Source organism: Poecilia latipinna, unplaced genomic scaffold, assembly GCF_001443285.1.
Source record: "Poecilia latipinna isolate Pla-1442-1.1 unplaced genomic scaffold, P_latipinna-1.0 Scaffold2476, whole genome shotgun sequence".
Taxonomy (NCBI): Eukaryota; Metazoa; Chordata; class Actinopteri; order Cyprinodontiformes; family Poeciliidae; genus Poecilia; species Poecilia latipinna.
The window spans coordinates 61,781-87,963 of record NW_015115092.1 but is presented as its reverse complement, the minus strand read 5'-3'; the positions used below and the strand labels follow the sequence as shown (position 1 = coordinate 87,963).

General features: G+C 37.7%; 3 protein-coding genes across 20 annotated transcripts in view; 1 reads left to right on the top strand and 2 right to left on the bottom strand.

Moving 5' to 3' along the window:
- Nucleotides 1–379: 379 nt before the first annotated feature.
- On the top strand, nucleotides 380–25,813 carry LOC106937965 (N-acetylglucosamine-1-phosphotransferase subunits alpha/beta-like). 2 transcript variants are annotated; one of them, XR_001422499.1, is made up of 15 exons: nucleotides 380–586; nucleotides 662–785; nucleotides 863–1,075; nucleotides 1,940–2,913; nucleotides 3,545–3,744; nucleotides 4,957–5,176; nucleotides 5,258–5,371; nucleotides 5,443–5,528; nucleotides 5,611–5,709; nucleotides 6,645–6,812; nucleotides 9,024–9,114; nucleotides 10,885–12,119; nucleotides 15,006–15,097; nucleotides 18,948–19,041; nucleotides 25,333–25,813. XR_001422499.1 is itself a non-coding variant. In XM_015019745.1 (12 exons), the coding sequence occupies exons 1-12, from the start codon at nucleotides 530–532 to the stop codon at nucleotides 10,954–10,956; spliced, it is 2,418 nt and encodes an 805-aa protein (XP_014875231.1). In that variant the 5' UTR covers nucleotides 380–529; the 3' UTR covers nucleotides 10,957–12,510. The 2 variants fall into 2 exon arrangements, 1 of the variants encoding a protein (XP_014875231.1); XM_015019745.1 differs by lacking the exons at nucleotides 15,006–15,097; nucleotides 18,948–19,041; nucleotides 25,333–25,813 and having other exon boundaries at nucleotides 10,885–12,510.
- On the bottom strand, nucleotides 12,874–21,191 carry chpt1 (choline phosphotransferase 1). Its single transcript, XM_015019746.1, has 8 exons — nucleotides 20,728–21,191; nucleotides 18,183–18,330; nucleotides 17,929–18,070; nucleotides 16,606–16,690; nucleotides 16,073–16,204; nucleotides 15,844–16,002; nucleotides 15,632–15,757; nucleotides 12,874–14,372 (listed from the first exon to the last, which is right to left on the bottom strand). The coding sequence occupies exons 1-8, from the start codon at nucleotides 20,965–20,967 to the stop codon at nucleotides 14,256–14,258; spliced, it is 1,149 nt and encodes a 382-aa protein (XP_014875232.1). The 5' UTR covers nucleotides 20,968–21,191; the 3' UTR covers nucleotides 12,874–14,255.
- Nucleotides 22,286–26,183, bottom strand: part of mybpc1 (myosin binding protein C1) — a 32,522-nt gene continuing 28,624 nt past the window's right edge. For 15 of the 17 annotated variants that reach the window (XM_015019727.1, XM_015019730.1, XM_015019729.1 and 12 more), the window contains one exon: nucleotides 22,286–23,053. In XM_015019727.1, coding sequence (XP_014875213.1) covers nucleotides 22,956–23,053 — 98 coding nt within the window. In that variant the 3' untranslated portion in view covers nucleotides 22,286–22,955. Of the gene's footprint in view, nucleotides 23,054–24,773; nucleotides 24,820–26,183 lie in introns of all 17 variants that reach the window. The other 2 variants (XM_015019734.1, XM_015019741.1) reach the window with 1 other exon arrangement.

The window sequence follows — 26,183 nt, the reverse complement described above, 5'->3', positions numbered from 1 at the left end:
AGCACCTGCCCCTTTAGTGGTCTCTGCACGCCCCTGAATTGTAACGTGATAAAAACAAACATGATTATTGTTATTTAATCTAGTAAAGTTTAAACATCCCTTCAAGAGTAACAACTTCTGTATGAATATATCTTTCTTCATGAGGAATTAAACGTTTCACATATTTACTCTTTCGTCTTTTGTTTTTCTCCTTAATAACTTTAGAGGTCCCTGTTTTATTATGTTGTATAAATAAGCTTAAGTTTATTATAAGTATTTAACGTAGATGACCTCACAAAATAATGTTACATTTTAATTAAGTTTTTTTTAATTCAGCATATTATGAAAAATGTAACCCTTCATGTTATAGAAAGACTGTCAACCCTCCATATGAGAAATATCGTATAACTTGCTTCCTTATGATTCTTAATTTCAGGATATTTTCCTGAACCGCTCCCACCTTCCAACTTTCAGCTCTCCTGCCATCGAGACGCACATCCACCGTATCCCAGGACTCTCCCAGAAGTTTATTTACCTCAATGACGATGTGATGTTTGGCAAAGACGTTTGGCCGGACGACTTCTACAGCCACTCCAAAGGACAGAAGGTGTGGAGAGCAACAGGAGAAACACAAAAATGTTTGGTTTAATGCCTCAAATCTCAACTTCACTCCTTCAATCAGGTGTACCTCACCTGGCCGGTTCCTAACTGTGCTGAGGGCTGCCCAGGATCCTGGATTAAAGATGGATACTGTGACAAGGCCTGCAACAACTCGGCCTGCGACTGGGATGGAGGAGACTGTCTCGGTGGGGATGCGCTCTCTGTTATTTATGTGTTAATAAGCTGGTTTGATGTTTAACTTATGTTTAATTGTCTCCGACAGGAATAGCAGGAAACAACCGGTTTCCTGCAGGGGCCGGTGGCGTCGGGCCCGGAGGAGCAGGTGGACCGGTGTGGCAGATCGGCGGTTTTGGAGGAATTGGAGGGACGTCGTACTGCAATCAAGGCTGCGCCAACTCGTGGCTGGCAGACAAGTTCTGCGATCAGGCCTGCAACGTTCTCTCCTGTGGGTTTGATGTGGGCGACTGCGGCCACGGTATGTTTACAATCGATTAAAAAAAATTATCAGATAATCATCACCTAGTGCTGTGATTAATCACTATGCTTAACTTTGTACACTTACATGTAAATATGCACAAAAATGTTTCAGAATCTCAATTTTCCAAGGTCTAAAGAAGTAATTTTGTTTTTAACGTTAGTTTAGAAATGCTAAGTCTAAACTGTGCTTCAGTGTAAAGGTAATTCATCGTTTCAGTGTAGTATCCGTGGTTTTATGCAGGCACCCATCAGGAGGGCCAAAACATGAATAACAAAACTATTTATTTAACCAAACAAAACACACTGATCTGTTTAGCATGTGAAAACTATTCATTGTCTTTCTAGTCACACAATTAGCCTATTTAGCTTAGCGTAGCTTAACTGTATACTACATTTTTGGCTCTGTTATGCTTTCTCTATTAAACTTATCAACTTACTTTATTGAACCACTATAGACTACAAATTGCAAACAATTGTTTAATTATCCAATTTTTTCCTTTATGAAGATTTTTTTTGTGTGCAGTAGTCTGAGGCTGTTTTTTCTTCTTATTATTATTAATATTATTAAACATCATAGTCTGGTTTTGTGGAACATCTAGAGATAATGATGGAAAACCCCAAACAGCCTCTTTAGTTGGAGGGTTCATCAAATTCGCTGTAACACAGACTGCTACAGGAGATCTTTCCTGCTCACAGCCATCACCATTTACAATAACTCTCTGAAAAATTTTGAATTAATGAGTTACAACAACATTTAATTTCCCTTTGGGATCAATAAAGTATTTTTGAATTGAACTTGTTTTGTTTTTGTGATCACTTCTCCCTTTAAGCAAAAAAAATGAAACGATGTTGGTCTTTTCAGAGCACTTTGGCGAGCTGCACCGTGTGACTCTGCTCAGAAACCAGAGCCTCTACACTCTCCCTCTGGGCGAGACCAGGCCGTATTTCAGCTTCGACAAGCTGGCTCGCCGAGTCTCCGAGGCCCACGTCAAGGACAACCCCGTGGTCCGACACACGTCCGTCGCCAACAAGTGGAAGAGCATTCACCTGCTGCTGTACCCGGGGCAAAACGCCACCCAGGTCCAGTACAACGTCACCTTCCAGACAGAGGGTGACACTCTGTTCACCATGATCTTCAGCGTCGCAGTCGACACGCGGGAGGTTCCTCAGACTAACGCCACTCGGGGCGGGAGCAAAGAGGCAGGAGAGGAGTCTAAGCTCACCCCGACAGCCGAGCCAGTTTTCCCGTTTTCGGATATTCCCGAGGAAAAACGAGGGCCGAAGATCCAGAAGAACCATCCTGCTGAATCTCAGGCTCTTATACAGGTTCCTTTGGTAAATGTCTCGGTTTTACCACTTGTTGTGAGGAACGAGCTGGAAACATTGGAGGAGAAACTTTTAAATGGTGACATTACGGTGAAGGGATACAACCTCACCAAGGCTGAGCTTCTAAAGCCGTATCATAGTCTGGCTGACATCAACGTACAGCCAGGCGGAGTCCAGGATAAGGCCTCCAAAGGCCTGGAGGAAGACAATCAGATGAAGAATAATCAAAACTCTGATCAGAAAATGCCAAAGGAGTCTAAACCTACCCCTCCTCTCATGCCGGTCCACATCGATAGTAAAATAAAAAGTCTTTTAAGTCCTGAACGTTTTCCTTTGAATCCTGTAATTGAGAAGCCCAAGACGTCGAAACTTCACAGCAACGTTTCCCAAAAGAGTGAGGAGATTCGAGGGGAGCCGCCTGCAGTCGGGAGGAAGCTGCAGCACTTTGTCTCCTCAGATCGAGGCTTTCTGCCGTGGGAGAGGAGGAAATACTTCCAGGCCTTGCTTGAGGTAAGCAGACCCCAAATTAGGGATGCAAGTTATTGATTCATGAGTAAATCTATAGTTAATTGATCTTTGGCAATTTTCTTAAAAATTTTATTTTTTGTATCAAAAGGGCTGACAGTCTTTCCATAACATTTTTCATTATATGTTGAATTTAAAAATAAAATTACATTACAATATTTGTGAAATATTGTAGAAAAAATACTGAAATTTCTGAGTCTGACCTTTGAGATCAATCTCAACATTTTTCAGTGTTTTGGCAGAAATTTATCTCTTTTTTTAAAAATCCACAATGGTCCTAATACTCCTTTGGACACAACAGAACATTATAAAGTGTCCTTTACATCCCACACCAGATTTTGTTTGAACCTTTTCTCTTTCCCATTCTGGTATGGGTCTGCCATGTTTGTTTTTCTTACAACTGACTTGATCACCAGCGCTTCTGCTGGATGCTGGCCAAACTACGTTACTAAAAGAATGTCTAAATGAACATCTTTGATTAATCGATTGGAACACATTTTAATATAATAAATTATTAACCAACAACTTGGTTAATTGTTTGCCCCCTGTCCTAAAAATATTTAGGATTTTACTCAGAAGGAAACTATTTAATTCCAAAGTATGTCGACTTTCTCAGGAGGAGGAGCGTCTTCAGAGCGAGTTATCCTACAGGACGGACAGCGGAGCGACCAGGCGAAAGCTGCAGGACACCTTCGCCGACTCGCTGCGCTACGTCAACAAGCTGCTCAACGGCCAGTTCGGCTTCACGTCGCGCAAAGTCCCTGCTCACATGCCGCACATGATCGACCGTCTCGTCATGCAGGAGCTCCAGGACACGTAAGGGACAATTTACTTCTTCTTTCTTAGGTTACTGTATTGCTAAGGCTAGGCGCCTGACTACGGCCAAATATAACAAATGGCACTCAAATAGATTCGGTTATGGAGCCCGTGGGTGTGAATAAAATACCATTAGACAAAAGTATGTTTAAGTTATTGTATTCAACTTGTTTTTTTTCTTTCATATATATATATGAAGATATGCAATAATAATAATATTTATAATAACAGTGATTTTCTATAATATAACCAAAAACACAAAAAGGACAAAACAAGCACTCAGCAACAAAAAAACAATAAACCCTGATGTCACCTAAGAGTTTCTATTTTGGTCCATTCATGAATCCAAATGATCAATAGTCCATCAGTCAATATTTAATTGCTTTTTTTTGTCCCTTTTTGTCCATGATCCAGAGCAAATAGGTCCAGAATGAGAAAACAGCTTGGTTCATTTAAATCCTACCGCGAAGCTGCGGTGATCCGGTAGCTCGCCATCCTGAAGTGACACAGGGGGTGGGGAAAAAAACCTGACCGTCGAGCGGTCGGCAGGAAACACCCAATTTAATCCTTCGGCCCTTTTAGTAAGCCTCGATCCAGCCGTATTCTTCTATACGTTTAGAAGACGCCGAGACGAGCAGCTGGCCACAGCGACAGCAGCAACAGCGATTGAAATCCGAGTCACCTGTGACCCGGAACTTAAAGGGTGCTGTCAGTTTGACCCGCCAAAATAAAATACGGGTTTCTTATTTTGTGCAGGTTACACATGACTGTGTGTCACAGCAATAACAGCCCCACAAACACAAATGCAGCTCTTGAAAAACATTCCTGTTTGTTTCTTTAGGACATTAATCATATAATGAAATGCGATTTATATAATTAAACTGCAAATTGTAACTGCATTTAACCATATTTTTTAAATTTAATGATATTTATTGATTCTTTAACGGAACAGTGACAAAAATAGTAAAACAGAAAATCCTGACAATAAGGACAGTTTAAAAAAGACATTAATTGGAATTCATCATGACAACAATAAACCAAAATTCTTACCATGGTAAGAAACTTAACATGATAAACAATAAGCGGTACTATTTTTCTCCATCTGTAGTTAAAATAGTGACATTGCAGTTTTTAGCAATAGCTTCATTTTTCCTGTAACAGTTTGTTTCTTGAAGGGTGACTTCTTTAATTGAACTGAACTGCTTTCTTCAGATTTCCCGAAGAGTTCGACAAAACCTCGGCGCACCGCGTTCGTCACTCTGAGGACATGCAGTTCGCCTTTTCCTACTTTTACTTCCTGATGAGTGCCCAGCAGCAGCTGAACGTCTCAGACGTGTTTGACGAAGTCGACACCGACCACTCCGGCGTTCTGTCGGACAGAGAGATCCGAACTCTCGCTACCAGGATCCACGAGCTTCCCCTCAGCCTCCAGGTCAGTCTGAGAATCTGATGCTTGTTTTCCTGGAGAAGCCATGTCGGGTTTTGATGTTTTTACTCTAAATGTTGAATGTAGGATCTGACGGGTTTAGAGCAGATGCTGATAAACTGCTCTAAAACCCTCCCAACTAACCTGACCCATCTGCACCTGGTGAGCCCCATGCAGGAAGCCTATTATGATCCCAACATGGTGAGCAATTAATGAATTTGACATTTTTGTTTACATTTTATTGCAATACCTAATTATTTTATTATTTCCAGCCTCCCGTCACTAAAGGCCTGGTCCTTCACTGCAAACCCATCACAGAGAAGATTCATAAAGCTTTCAAAGATCAGAACAAATACAAGTGAGGTCACAGATTCTATATTCATCGCTTCCTTAAATGTTTATCTTTTTTAAATGCTGAGATGGATTGGCTTCTTTGACAGGTTTGAGATAATGGGAGAGGAAGAGATTGCTTTCAAGATGGTGCGGACCAACGTGTCCCATGTGGTCGGCCAGTTGGACGACATCAGGAAGAATCCCAGGTGAGAAGGATTTTCCACAGCAATTGATTTTATGTGTGTTTAATGCAACATTAACAGGATGTCCACAAAGCCTTAAAAAGTCTTAAATTTATCATAAAATATCTAAATTCTCCTTAAAAATATTAATCACAGGCAAGATTAATGTTGTGTCTTTTATGTAGATTTTCTTCTCTTATAAGACTTTTCTGTCTGGCAAAAGTTTGAGTCAGACGCAGATATCTTCATTGCGTTCCGAGTCGAGGCGCTTGAGGCTACCGCTAACTAGCTGCTAATATACCTTGCTAGCTAGCTAGCTTTTTTTTGCTTCCATCAGGGGTAAGTGCAAATTTTTCACCAGTAGGCCACCACTATGCAGTGTGAGAAGAACAAATCTGCTGCAAAGAGCCACAAGAAGATCCTAGAAATCTCACAGTTGTGGTATAAGTGTTAAATTTCATTCATACTGGTTTTAAAAAAGGTCTAAAGTCTTAAATTTGAGTTGGTGAAACCTGCAGAAACTCTGGTTAAGTATAAGTAGGAAGCAGGAGGAAAATCCGGTTTGGTTTTCAAAATATTTTACAAATATAAATGTAGGTCATCCATATTTAGTATATTTTTACTAAATATACTAAGAGCTTGTAGCTACAATCCAGTACAGCTTTTGTAACTCGTTGCATTGGATCGACAAATTGCTCAAATGCTTATTAAATAGCAAAAATAGCAAAATTCCTGCTTATCTGCACATGCTAAAAAAAATGAAAAATATGCTTTAAAGTCAAGGAAAGTCCATACCTTATATGGGGCTTGTAGGTTAGGTCATTGTCGAGCATTTTCATACACTCAGATGCTCAGAATATGTTGCAAAAAATGCAAGAAACAAATCGAAAAATTTGAGTTTAGAAAAGTCTGGAACGTGTGGAAAGCCGGTTAATGTGACCTCCATTTGTCACCGACAGGAAGTTCATCTGTCTGAATGATAACATCGACCACAGCCACAAGGACGCTCCCACTGTGAAGGCCGTGCTGAGAGATTTCTACGAGTCCATGTTCCCACTGCCGTCCCAGTTCGAGCTTCCCAGAGAATACCGCAACAGGTTCCTGCATATGGAAGAGCTCCAGGACTGGTAGGTTATCAAACTGGGAACAACTGAGAAGTGTTTGCACAAAACAAATGAGCAGTTAATAGTTCATCAGACTTTTTTAAATCTAAAAAAATATGTTCCTCTTGCTTTCTTTTCAATAAAAATGAAATTTCTGCAGCTAGTTGCACAAAAAAAACATAACTTTTCCCTTTAAGTGGGAGATTTAGTCCCCTGGGAAAAATGTGCAATCGACACTGGAAAAATGGGCCTGCAAAAATGGGTAATTGGCAGTAGAAAAATGTGCAATTGGTACTGGGAAATTAGCAAAGTAAAAATGTGTATTAGGTACTTTAAAAAAAGCTTTGTGAAAACGGTCACTGGTAAAGTGTGCATTCAGTGTTGGAAAAATGCTCAATCACCAAAGTAGATGGAAGTCATCAGAGTGTGTTTGTTGCACTTGTGGTTGCTAAGTGATGTATCTTGTGGCTTTCGTCTCTAAGAGTTGATTTATGAATCATTAGCGTCCTTACTGTCTATGAGCTGAATATTGAGTGAAGAATTTACGGCTGTCATCACTCTGACCAAGGGTTGCGTGTTGGACGCATGGGAATCTCTCGCTGGGGCATTAAGGCTTCTTGTCAGGGATCCCTGCTCCTGTTGGCAGAGCCTGCAGCTCTGAATAGAGACTTTATTTAGACCGAGCAGCTTTAGATGGGTAGCTGAAGCAGACGGCACAAATATCGGCTTTTAAATATGTGGGGGGGAAAAAATCACTCAAATGTAACCATTTGTTGCTGCAGCTGCTTAATTTCCACTGCAGAACTTAGCAGAAGTTAAAGTTAGAATTGAAGACCCTGGAAACATTTATCTTGTAAATCATGACTTCTTGGTTCCATTTGTTATAAATATGATGCAACACAGAGGCCTGTTTCTCTTAGTCAACGTACAAAAAGGGGGAAGACAATAGAACATAGGGTTCAAATCAGGTAGATGTCTTGTTTTTCTTTCAGACATTTTCTTTTCATTCTTTCCAACTTTTTCTTTCTTTCCCGTTTCTTTCAAACTTCCCCCCTTTTTTTTTTTTCAAATTCCTTCTTTTTTTTTTTTTCTTTCAAACTTTCTTTCAGATATTAACATTTTATATTCCAGAATAAATGTCTGGTCCTAAGAACTTTAGAAAGTTGAGTCTGAAAGTTTCCTGACAAGAAACCTTCCTGGTGGATCTGATGTAAAAATATCACATCTCACTCCAGTATGGTAGCGGATCCGGCATGATGTGGGTCTGCTTCTCTTCCAATGACCCTGTGAACCTTTTTGAAGTTACAGATGCATTTTCTCTGTCTCTGTTTATTCAGTGAGGTGTTTGTGTTTAATGCAGGAACAAACAAAAAGCTTTAACGACTAGGCCTGTCGCGATAAACGATAAATCAATTAATCGAACGATAAATTAAACCAATCGACCTCATTTTAATTATCGGCTTTATCGTCAACTGCAGTAGCAATTTGGCTCCAACTCCTCTCCTTGTCATTTCTATATTCTTTGCACTAAATGTTGAATAAATATTAATGTTTCCACATATCATCTCCAATGTCCACTGGATTTTGGGTTGCGCTGTGTCAGCTGTTTGGGATTCCCCTTCGTTATTTCCCCTCAGAAAGCAGGAGGAGAATCTGCGCTTTCTGATTGGCTACCTGTGACATTCAACGGGTTGCATTGATGCTTCCAGTCAGGGGAAATCCCTGATTTAGATCGGAGTGGGAACGACGATCTACATCACTCTACAGGATGATCGGTTACGAACTCACCAATCGTGTAGTGTGAACTGGACTTTAGGTGGTCGGATGTTCCCATCTTTTCTATTTAAATCTAGCGATTACTGAAGGCCAATATAGTTTAGACTTCATAATCTGCACTCTTTTGGTTGAATGCAGTATTTGTTTCCACTTTGGCTTTATGTTGTTTAGTTTTTATTAAAGTACGTTTTTTGTTCATGGAGACTGAGAATCCATTTTATTTTTGTTTTCGGTTGTTTTGTTTAGTTTATCAGTTCCAGTGTTTATGTGTTCTTTTGAAAATGAAGTGTATCTATATATAGCAGGAAATCACATGCATTATTAGTCATTTCCATTAAATCAGTGTCAAAAGGTCTTGAAACAATATTATCGTTTATCGCAATAATTTTTTAGACAATCACTCGGCAAAATTTGTTATCGTGACAGGCCTATTGACGACTTAACCCCGTTGTTTTCCAGGCGGGTTTACCGGGACAAGCTGAAGTTCTGGACCCACTGCGTCCTCGTGACTCTTGTCGTCTTCACCATTATGTCCTTCTTCGCCGAGCAGGTTGGTGCCCACCTTGGACCTCCTCACATTTAAATAGAAATAGATGACATTTGCTCCCGCACATCCTTATTTCCATGATTCATGCTTGTGTTATGATTCAGGCCTTCAATAGAAATTTAAACTCTGAGCTCATATGTCAAGTCGGAATGATCATCTGGGCCAGAACCCGACTTAACAGAAATGAAAGACCCCCAGACATCCTGTATGAAAGGCGAGACCCGACCGCCTTTGTAGATCTGGATCAGACTGCGCTGTGATTTATTTTAGGGTGCTTTGTTGCCAAGATGGTTGAATCTGTTGGTTGAACGTGACGATAAAGCCGTTTCCTCGTCACGCTTTTCAAATTTAGGGAAGGAAACCTGATTAAGGAAATTTAGATAAACCGTTTTCTACCCAGGCATCACTTCTGTCCTGATCGGAAGATTTTTAGTTTCTTCTCTGCTCACTCAAGGAAAGGTTAGCAATTGACCTGAGGAGAATCTCTCCTATCACTTCACTGGGACCAGAGCTCCCACTGAGGAATGTGTCAATCGTTTAGGCAGCAGGTGATTTTCTTGACATAGACTTAAGAAAGATCAAAAGAGTTGTTTTACTCTGCTTCCCTGGACCTAACGAGGTTTTTACAGCATTTGTGAAAAAGTTTGCAAGTTGGTTTGGTTATTTCTCAGATTTGTAAAAATATTCAAATGTCCTAATTTAATCTAAACATTATCTAAATATTATTCTTTCCTTCCTGATGTCCCACTCTTTCACTTTCCTTGTCACTAATTGCTTTTCTGTTTACCGTAAAATTGTACGGTTTTATGGAAACACGGAAATTTAAAACAAACAAAAAGAACAACACCTTTTTGTACCTGAACCAAAATTAATATGTTTTGCACTTTTTTCACATCACATGTGTCATGTGATCAGCAACTGGATGTTACTACTGGCAGAAACCACGAAGAAGACAACAGGAAGTGGTTGGAGGATGATTGCGTGGCATGGTTTTAATGCCTTATCCTGTGAACAAACTTATTCACGTGTGATTTTAATCACATGTGAACACAGCAACGGAACACAGCAATTGCAAAATTGTGTTTTGTAGATATTCGCGGAATAGTAACAAATTTTGTGCACATTTGTAATGAAAACGCGGCTAATTTTTACATTGGTTGTGTACTTTTTTCTTTACACACTCGCACCTTTACACATTGTTCTTCATTGCCGCCTCCTGTTTTTCCTTTTCTTTGCAATTCTAGTTTTACATTCCATCCTTCCATCCTCTATTTCTTGGATCCTACCTTCTTTTCTTCTATCCTTCCTACCTCCTTTCCATGTGTCCATTCCTTTTTTTGTTTGTGGGGTCCTGCATTCCTTCTTTCCTGTCTGTTGCTTTTTCAGATAACATATTTAATGCCCACCTGCTGTAGAAACACACTGCCTATAAAAAGTACTCAGCCCCTTGAATGTTTTAAATGTTCTGTGTGAAACATGTTTCATTCTGTTTAATAGTTTTAAAAATCTTGAAATGTCTTTTAAACAGTTTGATTTGCATTTAAAAGATGCATCAAATATGACCAAACTAATGATAATTAAAAAGTGGCACGTTAGCCATTTTTATGAAGTAATTACATTAATCGAAGAAACTTGCTTTTCTTTTTTCTTTTTCTTTCTTTTTTTTTTTACCAGAGCTGCAGAAAAGAAGTGCTGTCAACACATTAATTATTTTTGATTTTTGTAATTGTGCAGAGTTTACATTTTTTTCACCCTTCTTCCTTCCTCCTGCAGCTCATTCTGCTGAAGCGGAAACTGTTCCCCAGACGCAGACTAACCAGAGACAGCAACCCAGAGCGAGTGTAAAAGAGGAAGACTGTCTTGTCCTCCATGAAAGTCGTCCTCCACGCCTTCTGTCCTCCTCCAACGAGAGACCAGGAAGGAATCTGGGTGGACGCAACAGTCTGGACTGCTGAGAGCAGCATTCTTCTGAATGTGGGAAGATACTGCAGCCAAACTAAATCAAGAAGTTGAATTTTCTTCCACTGGGGGCATTGAAGACAGACTCAGCACTCCTGCATCAGATCCTGCCGTCGCATCGACTCAGACAAATGTACTGTTAAATTATGAAACATTTTCCAGCAAGTTGTATTATAGGAAGCTCAAATTGCACCTGTATTTTATAACGGTACAAACTCCTAGAATTTTTTTTTTTTTTAAGTTAAATATGTTTTTGTGTTTAAAAGACATCTAAAAATGTCGCCTTTACTGGGGAGTCTAAAAGAAAGTGTTGCTTTTACAACCTTGTATTTTTGTTTGTTTTAAAGATGTAAAGATTTGGGTAAATGTATTTAAGTTTTGGCCGTTTAACTCTGCCGTCTTGGAAAACATGAAGTGCCTTCGTTGTTTATTCCTGTTGGATTTGAACATTTTCTTTTGTCACCCACACCTGACCGGGTTTACAGAATCAATGAGTCAGATGCTGGTTGCCATCATTACTGTATGCGATTGTTTGATGATATGCGGTATTTCCGAGGCCTTCACGGCTCTCGTAGGTGTGTCCCTGTGGGACTCGGCAGACTCGCTGCTGTCTGACATTCAGACCACCACAGCATGTTCTCTAACTTATTTTTGACTTATTGTGACAACGACCAATGCATTGGTAATGATTTGTAAATCGCTCGTCATTTTTGCAAATTCCTGATTGTCCGTTTTAACAATTTTCTGGATTATATTGACAGAAATGAGAGCGACTAACTCGGAACATATACCCTGGCTATTCACTTCAAAGCTCCGTGTAGGCTTCCTCAAAATGACCTAGATTCTTCCGGTAGAATTTCAGCTGGGCCAATCAGCGAACAGAATGAGAAGTTCTAAACGATGACGTCATCGATTTTTTTTTTATTTTTATTTTTTTCTTCTTCCTCTAGCAATGGCGGCGGTACGAAGCCGTTCAGTCTGTGTCAACAGCCATCTTGTTCGGCGCGGTACTAATCCCCATTTGTTGTTTACAGCGCAGGCGATTTCCGGTAAGCTTCATAGCGCCGAAGTGGCGCATTACATGTCGGGCAAAACGTTAGCGGTTGGGTAAAATTTCAAACTAAATAACGGAGAGTCCAGACTTCCGTACGAAGCAAAACGTGTAACGGTTGACTGGAATGGTCTATTTAGTAAATGGCAAGTGTGTCCTTTTATTAGTAACTAAATAATCCAATTTTAACGTCTTAAAAGTACAGGACTTGTTTTAAAGAAGTACTGGAAGTTTAAGTGTCTCATTATCGTCTCATATTGCTCGGCATCAGTTGTACTATGCGAGAGACGATTCAGTGCCATCCAGTGTGCCGAAATGCTAAAGAACATATCTGGGAGTGGGAATTTTCAGTGGTTTGTCGCATTTAAATAAATTTTTACTGGGTCAGACATCGTGATTTTTCTTCTGGGGCATTTTTTTAAATTTGATTTTGAAGTAAAATGCCTTTATCTGAGTGTATGTTTCTAGATAAGAATTTTGCAGAAATAAGCTTTTTTATGACATATCCTCATAGGGGCAAAGTTACTTCCACACTAATACCGCTAATGTTTGGTAAAATTATCATTACGCTAATTGCACAGAAAACACTTTTCATAGCCATCTGGAAATTTTACAGCATAATTATTGGTAAATAATAAAGTTAATTTAAATTGGCCGGTTTCCCAGTGCAGATCTTTTACTATTGCTGTAAATCTGAACAGAGTACAAACACTTTAATGCAGTAATTTCCCAAGATTAACAAAGCCACTGAAAACGATGAAAAATATGATCTTTATTACAATCTTTTCACTCACATCTGTTATTAGAAATGTTTGACTGTATTACTGAACAGTACAATGAGGTGATTGGACTCAAATTACATGTTAATGCATAGTTCAAACATTCATCTGAAAATGATGCAAAATAGTGTGTTAATACACGTTCCTCTGTCGGGCTTATAATGGTGCAAAAGCACAACATGAGATGAAAGTGTTCCAAAATAAAATCCAGGGCATTTTACAGCCTCTGGAAAAATCCCTTCTGATCCCAGTGCACCTAAATTATGAGTCAAAGTACAATATTTCCATGATAATCAGTCAATATACAATTACTAATAACCACATTACCAAGTAACACAACTGAAATTCACTCATCTAGGTGAAAAGTTAAAAATAAAACCAAAAAATCTTCCAGTTCTATTGTAACTATTGCTGTATCTGGCAAACCTTAGTGAAAAGAAACAAAAACATACAAATCTGCTTTAAACACTCAAAAAAGTAATTACAAACAAAAATATTTAAGGCGTATTCAGTTGATTTCTGTACAATCATACATAATTACGTATTAGCCCTTTAGGGAGAAGAAATGAGAAAGCACAACGAGTTGAGTGTTAACGCTTCATGAGTCGACAGCACTCCAAATACCAGCGTATGGATGTTTTATTAATAACTAAACATAATGGTGAGTAAATTCTCTTTAAATTAGAGTGATGTTGGTGGAATAACCTAAAAAGGTCCTGTCGTCGTTTTCAGCATCAACACGTGACTCTTACCCCTTCACAGAGCCCTTTGACAGCCCACCACTTCACATTGGAGTCTTGATTTGAATTAAAATGTTTTAATTTTAAAGCCCTGATTTGTTCCACACTGGAACACTGAATAAATAAACAATGGGTTATTTAGAAAAATAATTCATTGGGCAATCTATTTAGTTTCAGAACACATTGATGTTTGGTTTTAGTGTCAAATCTATGGAGAATTTAAAAAATAAACTGTCGTGATTTAAAATTAATAACAAATAATGGTTTAATATAATAAACAACATTTGGTATTTTGGTTGAGATAACAAAAATCAATGACTTTCATGACGGCATGCACCAATTTTTAAATTAAATTAGATTAATTTCAACTTTAACCATTTAATTCCCTGACAGCTTTTCAAGCTGTTTTTTTTTTTTTTTGGTTTGCAGTGTTGGATTGGTTCACTTGTTCCTTTTTTCTGAGTGAGGCAGTTTTTTTTAATCGGAGGTGGTTACTTTGTCAAGGCTGCAGTGGCTCGGGGTCAAGGCTCTTTCCTCGCTGAGTTCGTCGTCGTCTGCTTTCAGCAGCGGGGAGAGATCTGCGTCTCCTCCCGCCTCCTCCCGCCGGGCAACCCGTCAGTCACGGTGGGCGTTGGGCTGCGGCGTGATGCTAAACACCTGGATGCGCAGGTGTGAGGCGATCTGGAGGCACACGCCTGTGCAGTACCGTGTCAGATCCACCAGAGAAAGGACCTACGAAGATGGAAAAGAGAAAAATTAGGTCTAGTTGCTAATAGCTTAACTTCGAAAAGCTATTATCCTCGAAACAACGTTTTTTCAGCCTTTCACAACGAATGGCCGAACATAAACGGCTAATTCTGGTGGAGTTTTGTTTCTGTTTGAAGGAAGTTGTTTCTTCCCACCGTCACCACGTTTGCTCAACAGCTGCATTTTCATTAGAAATGTGTGCAAAACTTTGTCAATATTCTGCAAAGAAACACAATTGAGTAGCCAAATAGATTTCAGCTTAACTTTAATTGTAGGATTCTATGAACTTGACTTTTAGCTTGAAAGTTAGTATCCTGGGAATTAAAATAATTTTTTTTTATTCATTTCAGAATAGACCAGCTAATTAATACAACTAGTTTAAAAAAAATAAGTCAGATTTAAAACTATATTCTATATTGAAGTAGCAATGTTTCATTGATATCTCCTTGAAGTACTTTGGGTTTTATTGTGTTGATTATTTTAATCAGTAATTATTATGACTTTTAAATTTGGTTACTGCATTGTATACAAGTTTGTAATTAGTAATACTACTAAAAATTATTGAGAAATTGTTTAATTTCAGATTTATCCTTCAGATATGATGCTTGTTTTTTGCAGGGAAAACTTAGCTGTGTCCCATAGCAAGAACGTCTGAGTAGGATTGGATTTGTGTTTGCTACAATAAACACCTGGGACTTTCCTGCAAGAAGGTAAGTTTACACACACAAGTTTGCTTATTTTTATTTTTTAGAAATATTGTTGTACTATCATCTGGTAAAAATGTGATTTTGTACCTAACGTAAACATGAGTTTAAATATCTAAAAAAAATAGAGAAAAAAAACATGTAAATTAATAGATGTTTCAAATATCAATACAAAGTCTAAAGATTTGTATTGGAATATTAATATTGAATCATTAAGAGAAGTGCTCAACATTTAAGGTTTAAATAAAGTCAGTCCTTGAGCTAAATTTAAGATTTTAAATTAGTGTTTAAAACAGCTCATTCTGAATAGGTAAAATTCTCATTTTGTACAAATGAACATCTTTATATTAACTTGCTTAAGGAAGCTTAATAGATCACCTTTAATCAGAATAAAATAGGTAAATCCAAATATTTTTCCTTTTATTGTTTTTACACCTAAACTGTAGAAAACTGTGGGCTTGATTTCAGATTTGTAAAACTGATTCAGAGCTATAATCCTTTAAGCAATAAATATCTATTGTCCCTTACTTTAATACTTACCATTGCGATCCAGAGGACTATATGTTCATCGATGAAGCTGTTAAAGTACTGGTTAAGGAAGAGGAGGCCAGGGCCGATGAAGGCTGTGTCTGGAAGATATAACTCACTCCTGGTCATGTGCGCCATCTGCAGATGAGAAACATGCGATAAAATGTCACCCAAAAAAATCACTTTTAGCAATTTTTGAGGTGATTTGGAGACACCAAACGTACCACCAGCTTGTTGGAGATCTTTGCGATGACCATGCCGAAGGTCAGCAGGTACAGACAGGGATGGTTCTCAAATAGATGGCTGGATGACTTCTTAAAAATGATGAAGGCCAGCGTGAGGACAAGGCCGATGTGCAGACCAGGAGTCAGGACGCTGGTGTCCTGAAAAGGAATAAATATTGTTAGCATCAGTGCTAAAACACCTCATTTACGACCAGCAGCTGCCACTTACAGCCACAGTGGAGCCGTTCTTCCCAACGCCTCCATTCAGAATCACATAGAAGTAGTTGTAGCAGGAGTACAAGGCGCCTCCGATGATGCCCATGATGGGGAAAACGTACAGCGGCATTCCTAAAACAGGCAACTACAGAAACACAGAAGGCTCAGATTAATCAAATGGCTAGACATCCAGAAGCTCCCTTACATACGAGCCGCAGCATGCTGAGCGTGATGGCAGCGCAAAGCAAAAAACAAACAAATGCAGGTGACATCATCAGCTTTTTGAGCCAGATCATGTCCAATAGATGACCTGCTGGCACGGCGTTTCCTACCCATATTTACCTTCATACTTCTCTCAATGACGTTAAGTCAAGCCTCCAAAGGCAGCACGGAGTGAAAGTAAAACACAAATTCTATTTAAAGGCTAGAAAACCGACTAAAACTAGAAAATAATGAGCTGTTCTTCACTCTGGAGACACGGAAACGTTCCCGTGTGCCTACAGTGTTGTTGCATGCGTGAGGACGAAGAGCGAGGTTCTCAGTTACCACGTTTTGCCAAAGGCCCACGCCTCCGAACCCAGACATCAGGTACATGATGATGATGGCAATCTGCACCTCTGTGACGTCGACGCTGTGAAGAGAAGAGCAGTTCAAGTCATTGTTTACACACACAATTTGATCTTTCTCAACTCAACACGATTTTGTGTTGTAGACATTTAATTTTATCCACAAGCTTCAATAATATCCACTTTAAATCAAACTGAAAAGTTGCCAATCTACATTTCTAGATCTGTTGCAATAAGCAATTAAGCAATTAATAAATTGAAACAAGCTCAATAATTTCCATTTTCATGATTTACGTTTTTTCTCTTCAGTCTGGTGTTTTTGGTTTCAAATTGCCCTTTTTTTGAAGAACAGTTTTCTTTACAGAGACTTCGTAATTCATTTTATTTGTTGTTTTGTTCATTTATTTGAAATGTCTTCCAGTTCCAGTGTTAAATGTGCATTAGAATTTAAAGTTTATTGATCTTTGAGAATGTTTTCTTGCATTATCCACCATTATATTGCTTTAAAATGACTTCTGGGAGAATTTATCGTCCAGCAAGATTGTTTATTGTGACAGGCCGCTATATTTCTGCAGAGCACAGGCTTGTGTGCAATCTAAAGGTTTTTAAAGTTTGCCTAATTTGATAAGTGTATTATTAGCAACAGGTAAGCTCCAATTACTCAAGCATGTTGAAGCGCAGACAGAGGAATAAATTTAATTACTCATAATGTCGATGGAAAACAATGTATGAGGCCAGACAGACTAAAATGTCTACCTGCTGCTGTCATTTAGAGCTGAAACCAATGATTATTTTAGTTTCAAATTACTCTGACAATTAACTGGATTAAAAAAAAAAAATTACTTTCTGCAGATTTTTCATGTAATCCTTTTTATACAACATTAGAAATTCATCTGGAGATGCAACAAATACTTAAATTCCTTTTTTAAATAAGAAAATAAACATTTTATTGACTAAATGTAGTAACAGCATTCTTTAAGCGATCATTTGTAGCAAAGGAAGAAACAAATAATCCAACCTCAACATGCAAAAAGCTCAGCCTTTTCTGTTAGACTTAAAATCAATATTTACAGAATTTGAACTGTTTTTGATAAGACATATTTACAGACATGTTTTTTTTTTTATTTTAAATGCAAAACATATTTATGTTTTGTGCCGTTTTGGCTTAATTACTGCTCTGAGCGAGTTATTTTTGCATCAAATTGCTTTTTTTTAAAAGTTTGTATACTCCAGTAACGATTAATCGATTACTAAATTAGCTAATAATTATTTCAGTGATATTTTGTATGAATGCATGACTTACAGCCCAAAGCGGAGGGTCCCGGATACGTAGGTCTGCCAGTGGGCACAGAAAAACATAAACATCCCAATGAAGCCACAGAAGAAAATCCAGTTTGGGTATCTTCCTATTCCGCATGAAATGCAGGTTCCCACTGCCACAAACACTGAAATCATAAAAACACAAATATACAACGTGAATTCTTCCCATTTCTCTGCTTGTCAAAGTTTACAATAAGAATAAAATGGAGCAGAAATTGGACATTTTGGCTGAAGGACCTGTGGAGACGGCATCGCAGCCATGGTCGAACAGTTCCCCAAGCGCAGAGCTGCTGTTCGTCCTCCTGGCCTGTTTCCCATCAATCGCATCCAGAGACTGATAAATGAAGAGACCCAGAGCAGACAGGAGGAAGGCCCAGGATGGAGCCTGGAGACACGGAGCAGAAGAAAGAAAATCTGCGTTTCAATATGGCCGCTCTTCGCATCAACAGTCGTAAAATGTGGTGGAAACAAGTTTATTTTACAAGACGCACGAGTAAAAGTGGGTCTAAAACCAATGTTACATGTTGCACCTGCAACTCTAAACTTAGATTAAAAGTGGTGCTTGTTTATCGAAAGTAAAGCTTAAAATGATGTTTGTTAGAGATATTACACACAATAATTTTGGGCGTCACCATGTTGAAATTCTGACTTTTTATCTAGAATTTTGATGTCAAATCCAATTCCAAGTAACTTGAACGCAGCATGAACACCAAAGCTTTTTATGGTGGAAATACATAAATAATAATGGTTTTGTTTTATTTTAAAAGACCTTTGTTTATATCTTATTTTGTATTGCGTCGTAAATGTGAAAGTTGACTATAAAAATAAAACGAAAATATATTTTTGGGGCTGAATATTCACTGATTTTGCTTTAAGAAAAATTTTAAATTACTCCAGATGTCTCTTTAGAAACTAGGATTAGACTCATATCCAATTGTAATTGTTATTTAATTGTGCCTGTATGGTGAAATAATGTGATGTGTAACTCTGACTTGGTATCAGGTTCCAACATCTGATTGGTTAACCTGCACAGGAAGTTCACTTCTGACCAATCATCTTGACCAAGAGCAGTGTTTGTGCCAGCAGTCTGTGATGGGTAAGCCTGACACATAGAATAAATTCACAATATGTTGAAGAGCAATCATCTATTTACATTAAAGTCATGATAATTATAGACAAATTCAGTCTGGGTGAGGAAATTGTGCGCAGCAGAAAATGAACAGTCTGTGTGTACCTTTAACAAAAATGAACTTGAACTTGAGCTTAGTGGTGCAAACTATCATTCAACAAAGCCCATTGGTTTGACTCTAATTGCTATCCGTAATGTGTGAAAATGTTTCTTCCACTCCTTCACAGCCTTTGTAGACGTGCAGTGACATAGTTACTTTTGCTTAAGGGATTCATGCCCTGAAGCAGTGTTTGCATTAGCATGGCAAACATGAGGCAAAGAGAAATGTTTGCAGTAGACACCGTCTGAAATGCTGTTAAACAAGTATTTAACAGCTGAACAATCTGGTTTTGTTGAACATACAAAAGTTAAATCACATTGTTTGACAAAAATACATCTTAGAGAGAAAGATAAGTGATATAGAGGGCAAAAGTGATGATCAATATGAACCAAAAGAATCTCCCAGTTCAGGTTTGACTATAAAAGTGGTTCCAGTTAGTGGTGGGTAATATGGACTCTGAATTTTATCACAATATTTTGCTGTACTATTGCGATAACAATAAAGATTATAATTCTAAAAAAACTATTTATTACTTTTTAGGTAAGAAAAAGGCCTCAATTCTCACCTTAATCTCATATTTAAAAAAGAAAAAGAAAAAAAAAGGTTAGATTAAAGTAATAGTTCTGATATTGAAGTCAGAATTTCTTGCTTTAAAAAAATTACACAAGTTTAAAAACTTTTTGCACATGTCTGAACTTTAACTGAGGTCTGACTGTCAGCAGGTTGTATGGACTTTGTTTCATCAGTTCTTTCTCATGCTTGGATCGGTCAAAGGTGCTTTTCTCTGATAAACCACAAACATATGTCTTATGGCTGTGGTAAAGTGACGCTATGCACCCACCTCAACTGGATCATAGGTCAGCTGCAAAGGTCTAGTTCTGCATTTCAGCTGTATATGTATCAGGGTTCTTATGTCTGCACTGTCTTTGGAGAGTTGTTTTCACAACAGGATTGCTATAATGATAACAGTCTTCTGGAATGGTGACCTAAAACAAGATTATGTTCCTAAATGAGGTTTTGTCCCAGCCCTGCATCACATGAGAGGGGACAGACAACAACACGTCAAAATCTGTAAACTTTCCAACTACGTACGACCATTAATCTATTCCGCAAATCTGCCGAATCAAAACGGAGCTACTTAAATCATCCTCACCGCGTGATACCAATAAAGCGTTATATATTGTATAAATACAACAGATACAGACAAGCGTGATTGTCTTTAATTCGGCTTATATTATCTTTTTAAAAGCAGTCGCCTATTTAAAAAAAATCCAAAAATAGACAATCGATTGCGTTAGCTTTCGCTATTACGGTATTGATTTAATTGGAAATTGTTTTCACATATCAAATTATATTATACTTACATATAGGCCGAATTGACAGGAAAACGTTTCTGATTAAGACACTGTATTTACTTTTATCTTTTAGTAGAGATGGAGTGAAAGGCTGTCATGAACTATTTATTTTGGGCTATTTTTAAATGCAGTTCTGTACGAACGTAATCAGCGCTCGAGCCCTTGTGGAAAAACTTCAGCTAAGGTCGATTTACTCACCTCTTCCGTTGCCGTAGGACAGTACCAAACCAGCACCACCGTGGACAGGATGTTTATCAAGAGTCCAACAATAGTCAGCGTGTTTGGTGCGACCCATGTCGGTATTTGTAGGACCAGCCAGTTCCAGTAGACTTGGCACGGAGGCTCGAACAAGGAGCGACCCGAAGCGCTGTATTTATGCTCCTCCAGCCGCTTCAGTTGTGCGGGTGACAGCGGCTCTGGCCACAGGCAATGTGGCATTATCCGGCCGCCTCGTCGCTCCTCTAAGTACCGTAACAAACTCCCTGGTTTCCCCAAGCCAGCGCCCTACAAAATGGCTAAATTGTTCTCTCTGCCGACTCCAAAACAAGAGCAGATCATTTGGCTTTTGTTGCTCTCGGTGCAGTCGAGGCCATTTCTGCAGCGGAACCAAAATCTGCCGATAGTCTGTAGGCTGCAGACCGAGGTACAAGTCTGCAGGAAGCGGAACAATAACATGACTGTGCACCGGGAAATTTAAATCTGCATCCCGGTGAACTGTGGTCACTATATAGTATTTAATCATTACACTTAATCTGGCAACTAAAGTAATATTGCAACTATGTAAAACTATAGGCTTATAGTCGTACCAATAAAGCCTATATTTGTACCTTTTTGTTAAATAGATTAAAAAATAGCAGATTGTGTCAGAATGTGTCATAATAAAAAAAGTGTTGAGAAAATAAATATAAAAGCTTAGCATGAATTTTATTTAAATAAAATATGATAACATTAAAGTTTTTATGGTTATGGTGCGCTATGCATCAGTATGTTAGAAAAAGGAAAGACTACAAAATGAAAATGTAAGAATTAAAAATGTCTATAAATTAAAAATATTAAAAGTATTTCATATTTTCATAAAATAGATTAGTTTATTATAAAACTGATGAGACAAATCTGAAGTAATTTACTTTCTAATGATTTCTGTGAAACATGTATCATATAGAGTTAAGCTATTAGGTAAATATGTATATAAGAAAAATAAAGTGAAATTATTATTTCAAAGATGAAAACGATGGGAAATAAAATATATATATATATATATAAACTGAGATTTACTCCAATCAAATAGAACATTTATGCAAACATTTAACATGTTAACATGTTTATCTAAACTTATAGCTGGCGCAGGAACCCTCCCGACAAGGGTGTACAGAAAATGGATGGGTGGTTGGTTGGATGGATGGATGGATGGATGGATGGATGGATGGATGGATGGATGGATGGATGGATGGATGGATCTAAATTTGTTAAATTTAGTTTTCTGATACAGCATTTTTGTTTCCACCACCATGATTAACTTGCCTCGTTTCTTAAAAAGCCACTAATACAAGTTGATAAAATATAATTAAAACTATCAAACACAAAGATATGAATTCATGGTCATCATTTTTATAAAACATATGAACCCTGAACACTAACTCAAAACCAACACAAAGTTTATGTACTTCTCATTAATGTATTTTGGAATATATTTCCCCAAAACCAAATTGTGAAAACTCATTAAATCCACTCAAAAGAAGATAGGATAACAAGAAAAGACAGATGCAATTGGAAGGTTTATTATAGCTGCGGTTCGTAATTACAAAGGAAAAGGCATGCACATATGGTTGAACCTTGATCAGTCCAAAATAAACTCAAAGGTTTAGGTGTCATGCATGTGAGTAAACTTCTACATTTCCTCACAAGAAAAAAAAAAAAAAACAAAAAACGTCAAAGAATAAATCAAGTTTCTTTCTTCAACTTTACCGAAGTCATTCTTAAATTCATATTAACATCGATAATTTAAACATTTCTGTTTCTTTTCTATGGATCTCCCCAAAGAAAAATAACACATTCACTGACCAAACCCAAGAAAAACCCACATAAAATACCTCAGGCATGAGTTGCTGTTCATTATTCCATAATTAAATTTTTTTTTCTTGTTCTTAAACACTAAAGTAGGTTCTGAGGTGATACATTATTTCAGACAAAACAGGGAGCGAAAGGAGATGAAATGACTGTGTTTCTATGGCAACAACAAGCTTCAAACATGCACACAGCATTCCACACCACAGACCAGAACTCCCTCCACCAGAACCGATCCATTCATCCCGTTCCCGTCAATCTGCCGTCAGTGTGCTGGTCCAAAAAGAGAGGCGAGAGACGAGGGTCGCTGATGGTAGACGAGTTTTGCACAGTTAAAGCTCCTTTTTGCAGTGGTTTTAGTTTCATTTATCTTGCTCTACGATCTTCGACTCGTTCATGTATTTATCAATCAGGTGTAAGGGTACGCCACGCTGCATGAGCTCGAAGAAGGTAAATCCCCCTAAAGAACAACAACAGAATTATGATGATGTTTTTAAATTTGAGCAATTCTAAGAAAATTACTCGTTCCCCCTTTGGCAAAAATATAATTGATGCATTTTTAAATTTGAACTTCACATTTTAAGTTAATCAGGGAACTTTTAATTAGTAATCAAATATTTTGTTTCCCTGTTGGGTAACACTTGACATGACGCTGTCATAACATGACATAACGCCTGTCATGAATATGAAAGAGTCTTCATGAATGTTTATGACTGAATGTTTATGAATGTTCATGTCATTTCATCAATAATGACGCTTTTAATGCAAAGTTACATTAAAAGTCAATTAAAGGTGTCAACGATGCATTAAAAGTGTCATTATTTACCAAATGACACTTCATGACAACTGTCCTAAACATTCACAAAGACTCCTTCAAATAAAGAGTTACCCTTGGGGTAGATTTGATTTATTTTTTAGTAATGTCATACACCATAGGGCTGGACAATAAATCAATATATCATAATGATCGGTAGCAATAAATAATACATCTGGTAGAATATTCAATACATGGAATATTCACTGCACTCTGAGTCTGAACCGCACAGCATTCTGGGAAATGTAGGCAGAGGAAAGAATTGTCCAATAACTTCTGGACAATGTTTATTTTTCCTTTTATATCTAATTTGCCTTATATAACTAACTGACAATGTTACTTTATGCTGCATAGAACCAGAAAAATGCTGCAACTTATCAAAAGTAGTTCAGGTTATCTACAATTTTGCTTTAAATCCATAAACCTTGAAACTTTGCCCCCAGATCTACAGCTGGGAATTATTTAGGCTCTGCAGATTCCTGCATGTTTTAGATGTTCATCTAGTTTTAGTACAAAGCCAGAAAAGTGATGCCATACCCAAAGTCTTACCTTTTAGCATGTTCAGAAAATGCATTTATTTTATAATGTATTTATTTTATTGTTTTAAACTTCATTCCACTATTGTTGTTTGTCGATGGGACACCAATACAGAAAAACATGGAACTAGGATTTTTTTTTACAACCATGCACAATTCAAGGTTCACAATTCTGCAAAATCCAGATTACTAAATGACATAATTGTCAATCATAATGTTTTTCCAAGGAGTTGGATCTTTTCAGTGACTTTAATCAAGTATTTTACCAAGATACCATATTCTGTACGGAGCTAAACTGGGGCAATAAAGTTTGTTCAAAAGAAAAAAAAATTAAATTGAAAAAAAGTTGCAAACTACTTTTCAGAGTCAAGTTTTTTCTCAGTATCAGATTTTTTCAGTTACATTTTTTTTCTTTTGAACAAATGTTATGGCCCCAATTTAGCTCCATAATTTGATAATTTCATGTTAGTCCCACAAACTGGCTCATTGGAAGCAAGTCAAAAACGTATGAGAGATGAGTCAAGACTTTTTCAGCAATTTATAACATCAATTGTCTTCAATTTTAACTCGCTTAGAATAAACAGCGTACTCACCTCGTTTCTGTCACAGCTTACATGAGAAACAGTACAACATTCAACTAATTTCAAAGCAGAATTCAGTAAATATAATCAAAATTGAAATATTTAGGTAAGCCAGACTCTGACTTTACTGGTTTCTGCTTTTAGCTGCTGTTGTCCTTCTCGCCGAGAAAGCCAGGGTTACACAGGCAGACCAATAGGTGCACAATGAGTGAAATAAGCTTCATATGCTGAAACCATATGAAAGCTTACCTTATCTTTTATATGAGAACACACATTCACAATTCTTGAGTTGGGACTGGGGGGAAAAGAAGAAAAGAGGGGTTAACCAAAGTTTACATGGAGTTATATGTGTGCACCAGGGAGTACAGCTGAGTTATTACTGAACTCTTTATATGAAGAGTTAACAAAACAAAGGAGACACTGGAATCTGTGGAAAATAGTTTAAGATGGAGACGTGAATTAATAAAATGCAAGAACATCATTGGTGTGTGAACTGTGATGAATAGAATGGCAGGTTTGGAAAAAGACACAAACATAAGGGATGACATTGTGTGGTGGTGATGTGTCACCAAATATTATTTACACTGCACATACTTTAACGGATTATCATTATTAAAACCAAGTTGCACCAAATGTTTATGAATTCAAACATGGCCTGGGATTTAATCTAAAGCTGAGATTTAGACAATCTGCAAATGATCTGTTATTTTAAACAATAGATTAAAAATCTGTCTATTTTAAATACAGGTTGAGCCATAGGTTTCCATACATTGGGAAATGTAAAATGTATATTTCTTTTATATTTCAGATACCCAAGAAGATGCGTTTGACAGAAAAGCAAATAACTGAAATTATACTGATGGCTGGATCGGGAAGCAGTCGCATGGTTGCACGAAACTTTAACAGAAAACATGGAGCGAGCGTCACACACGACACTGTGGCAAAACTTATTTGCAAGTTTCAGAAAACTGGAAATGTTGCAGATCAACCAGGAAGTGGTCCAAGACATGCAGCGACTACACACAGTCCCGCAAAAAATAAAAACAGGTGTCCAATATAAAATGTTTATTATTTCTATGAATGTAAACTTATGGCCCGAAACATCTCAGTGGTTTAGATTTAGATGGAGAGTTAGAGAGCCTGGATTTCCAACCACTCTGCTCGATTCGATGGATATTGCCAAAATATATTTCTCCTCCATTTAGTTTAACTCAGTTTTGAAAGTGACTTCATGGTGTTACAGCTGCTCTCCCTTTTTTCACAATAAAAACAAACATTTAACACAAAGGTAAACAGAATTGGATGTTCTTAGTTTTTTCATAAGAACATTTCATAGGTGAAGGTTATAGACGAGCCAGGCTTATATTTCTGGCTCATCTTTTAATTCACCACAACAAACCAAAGTAGTGCCAACATTAATGCAGATGATGCCCACTCCATTCTGCCGTCACATCTGAACAAAACAAGATACTTGAACTCTTCCATTTGAGGTAAAGACTAACATTCAAAAGAAGTATTTGGCCTTGGAATTCTCTAATTTGGGCTTTTTGGGCCAGGTATGAACATATATATATATTTGTTTAAATAAAAAATAGGATTTAGCTTTGTACCCTACCTCCCACCGACTGACTGCTGTTACCTATGTCCAGCTAACCAGGA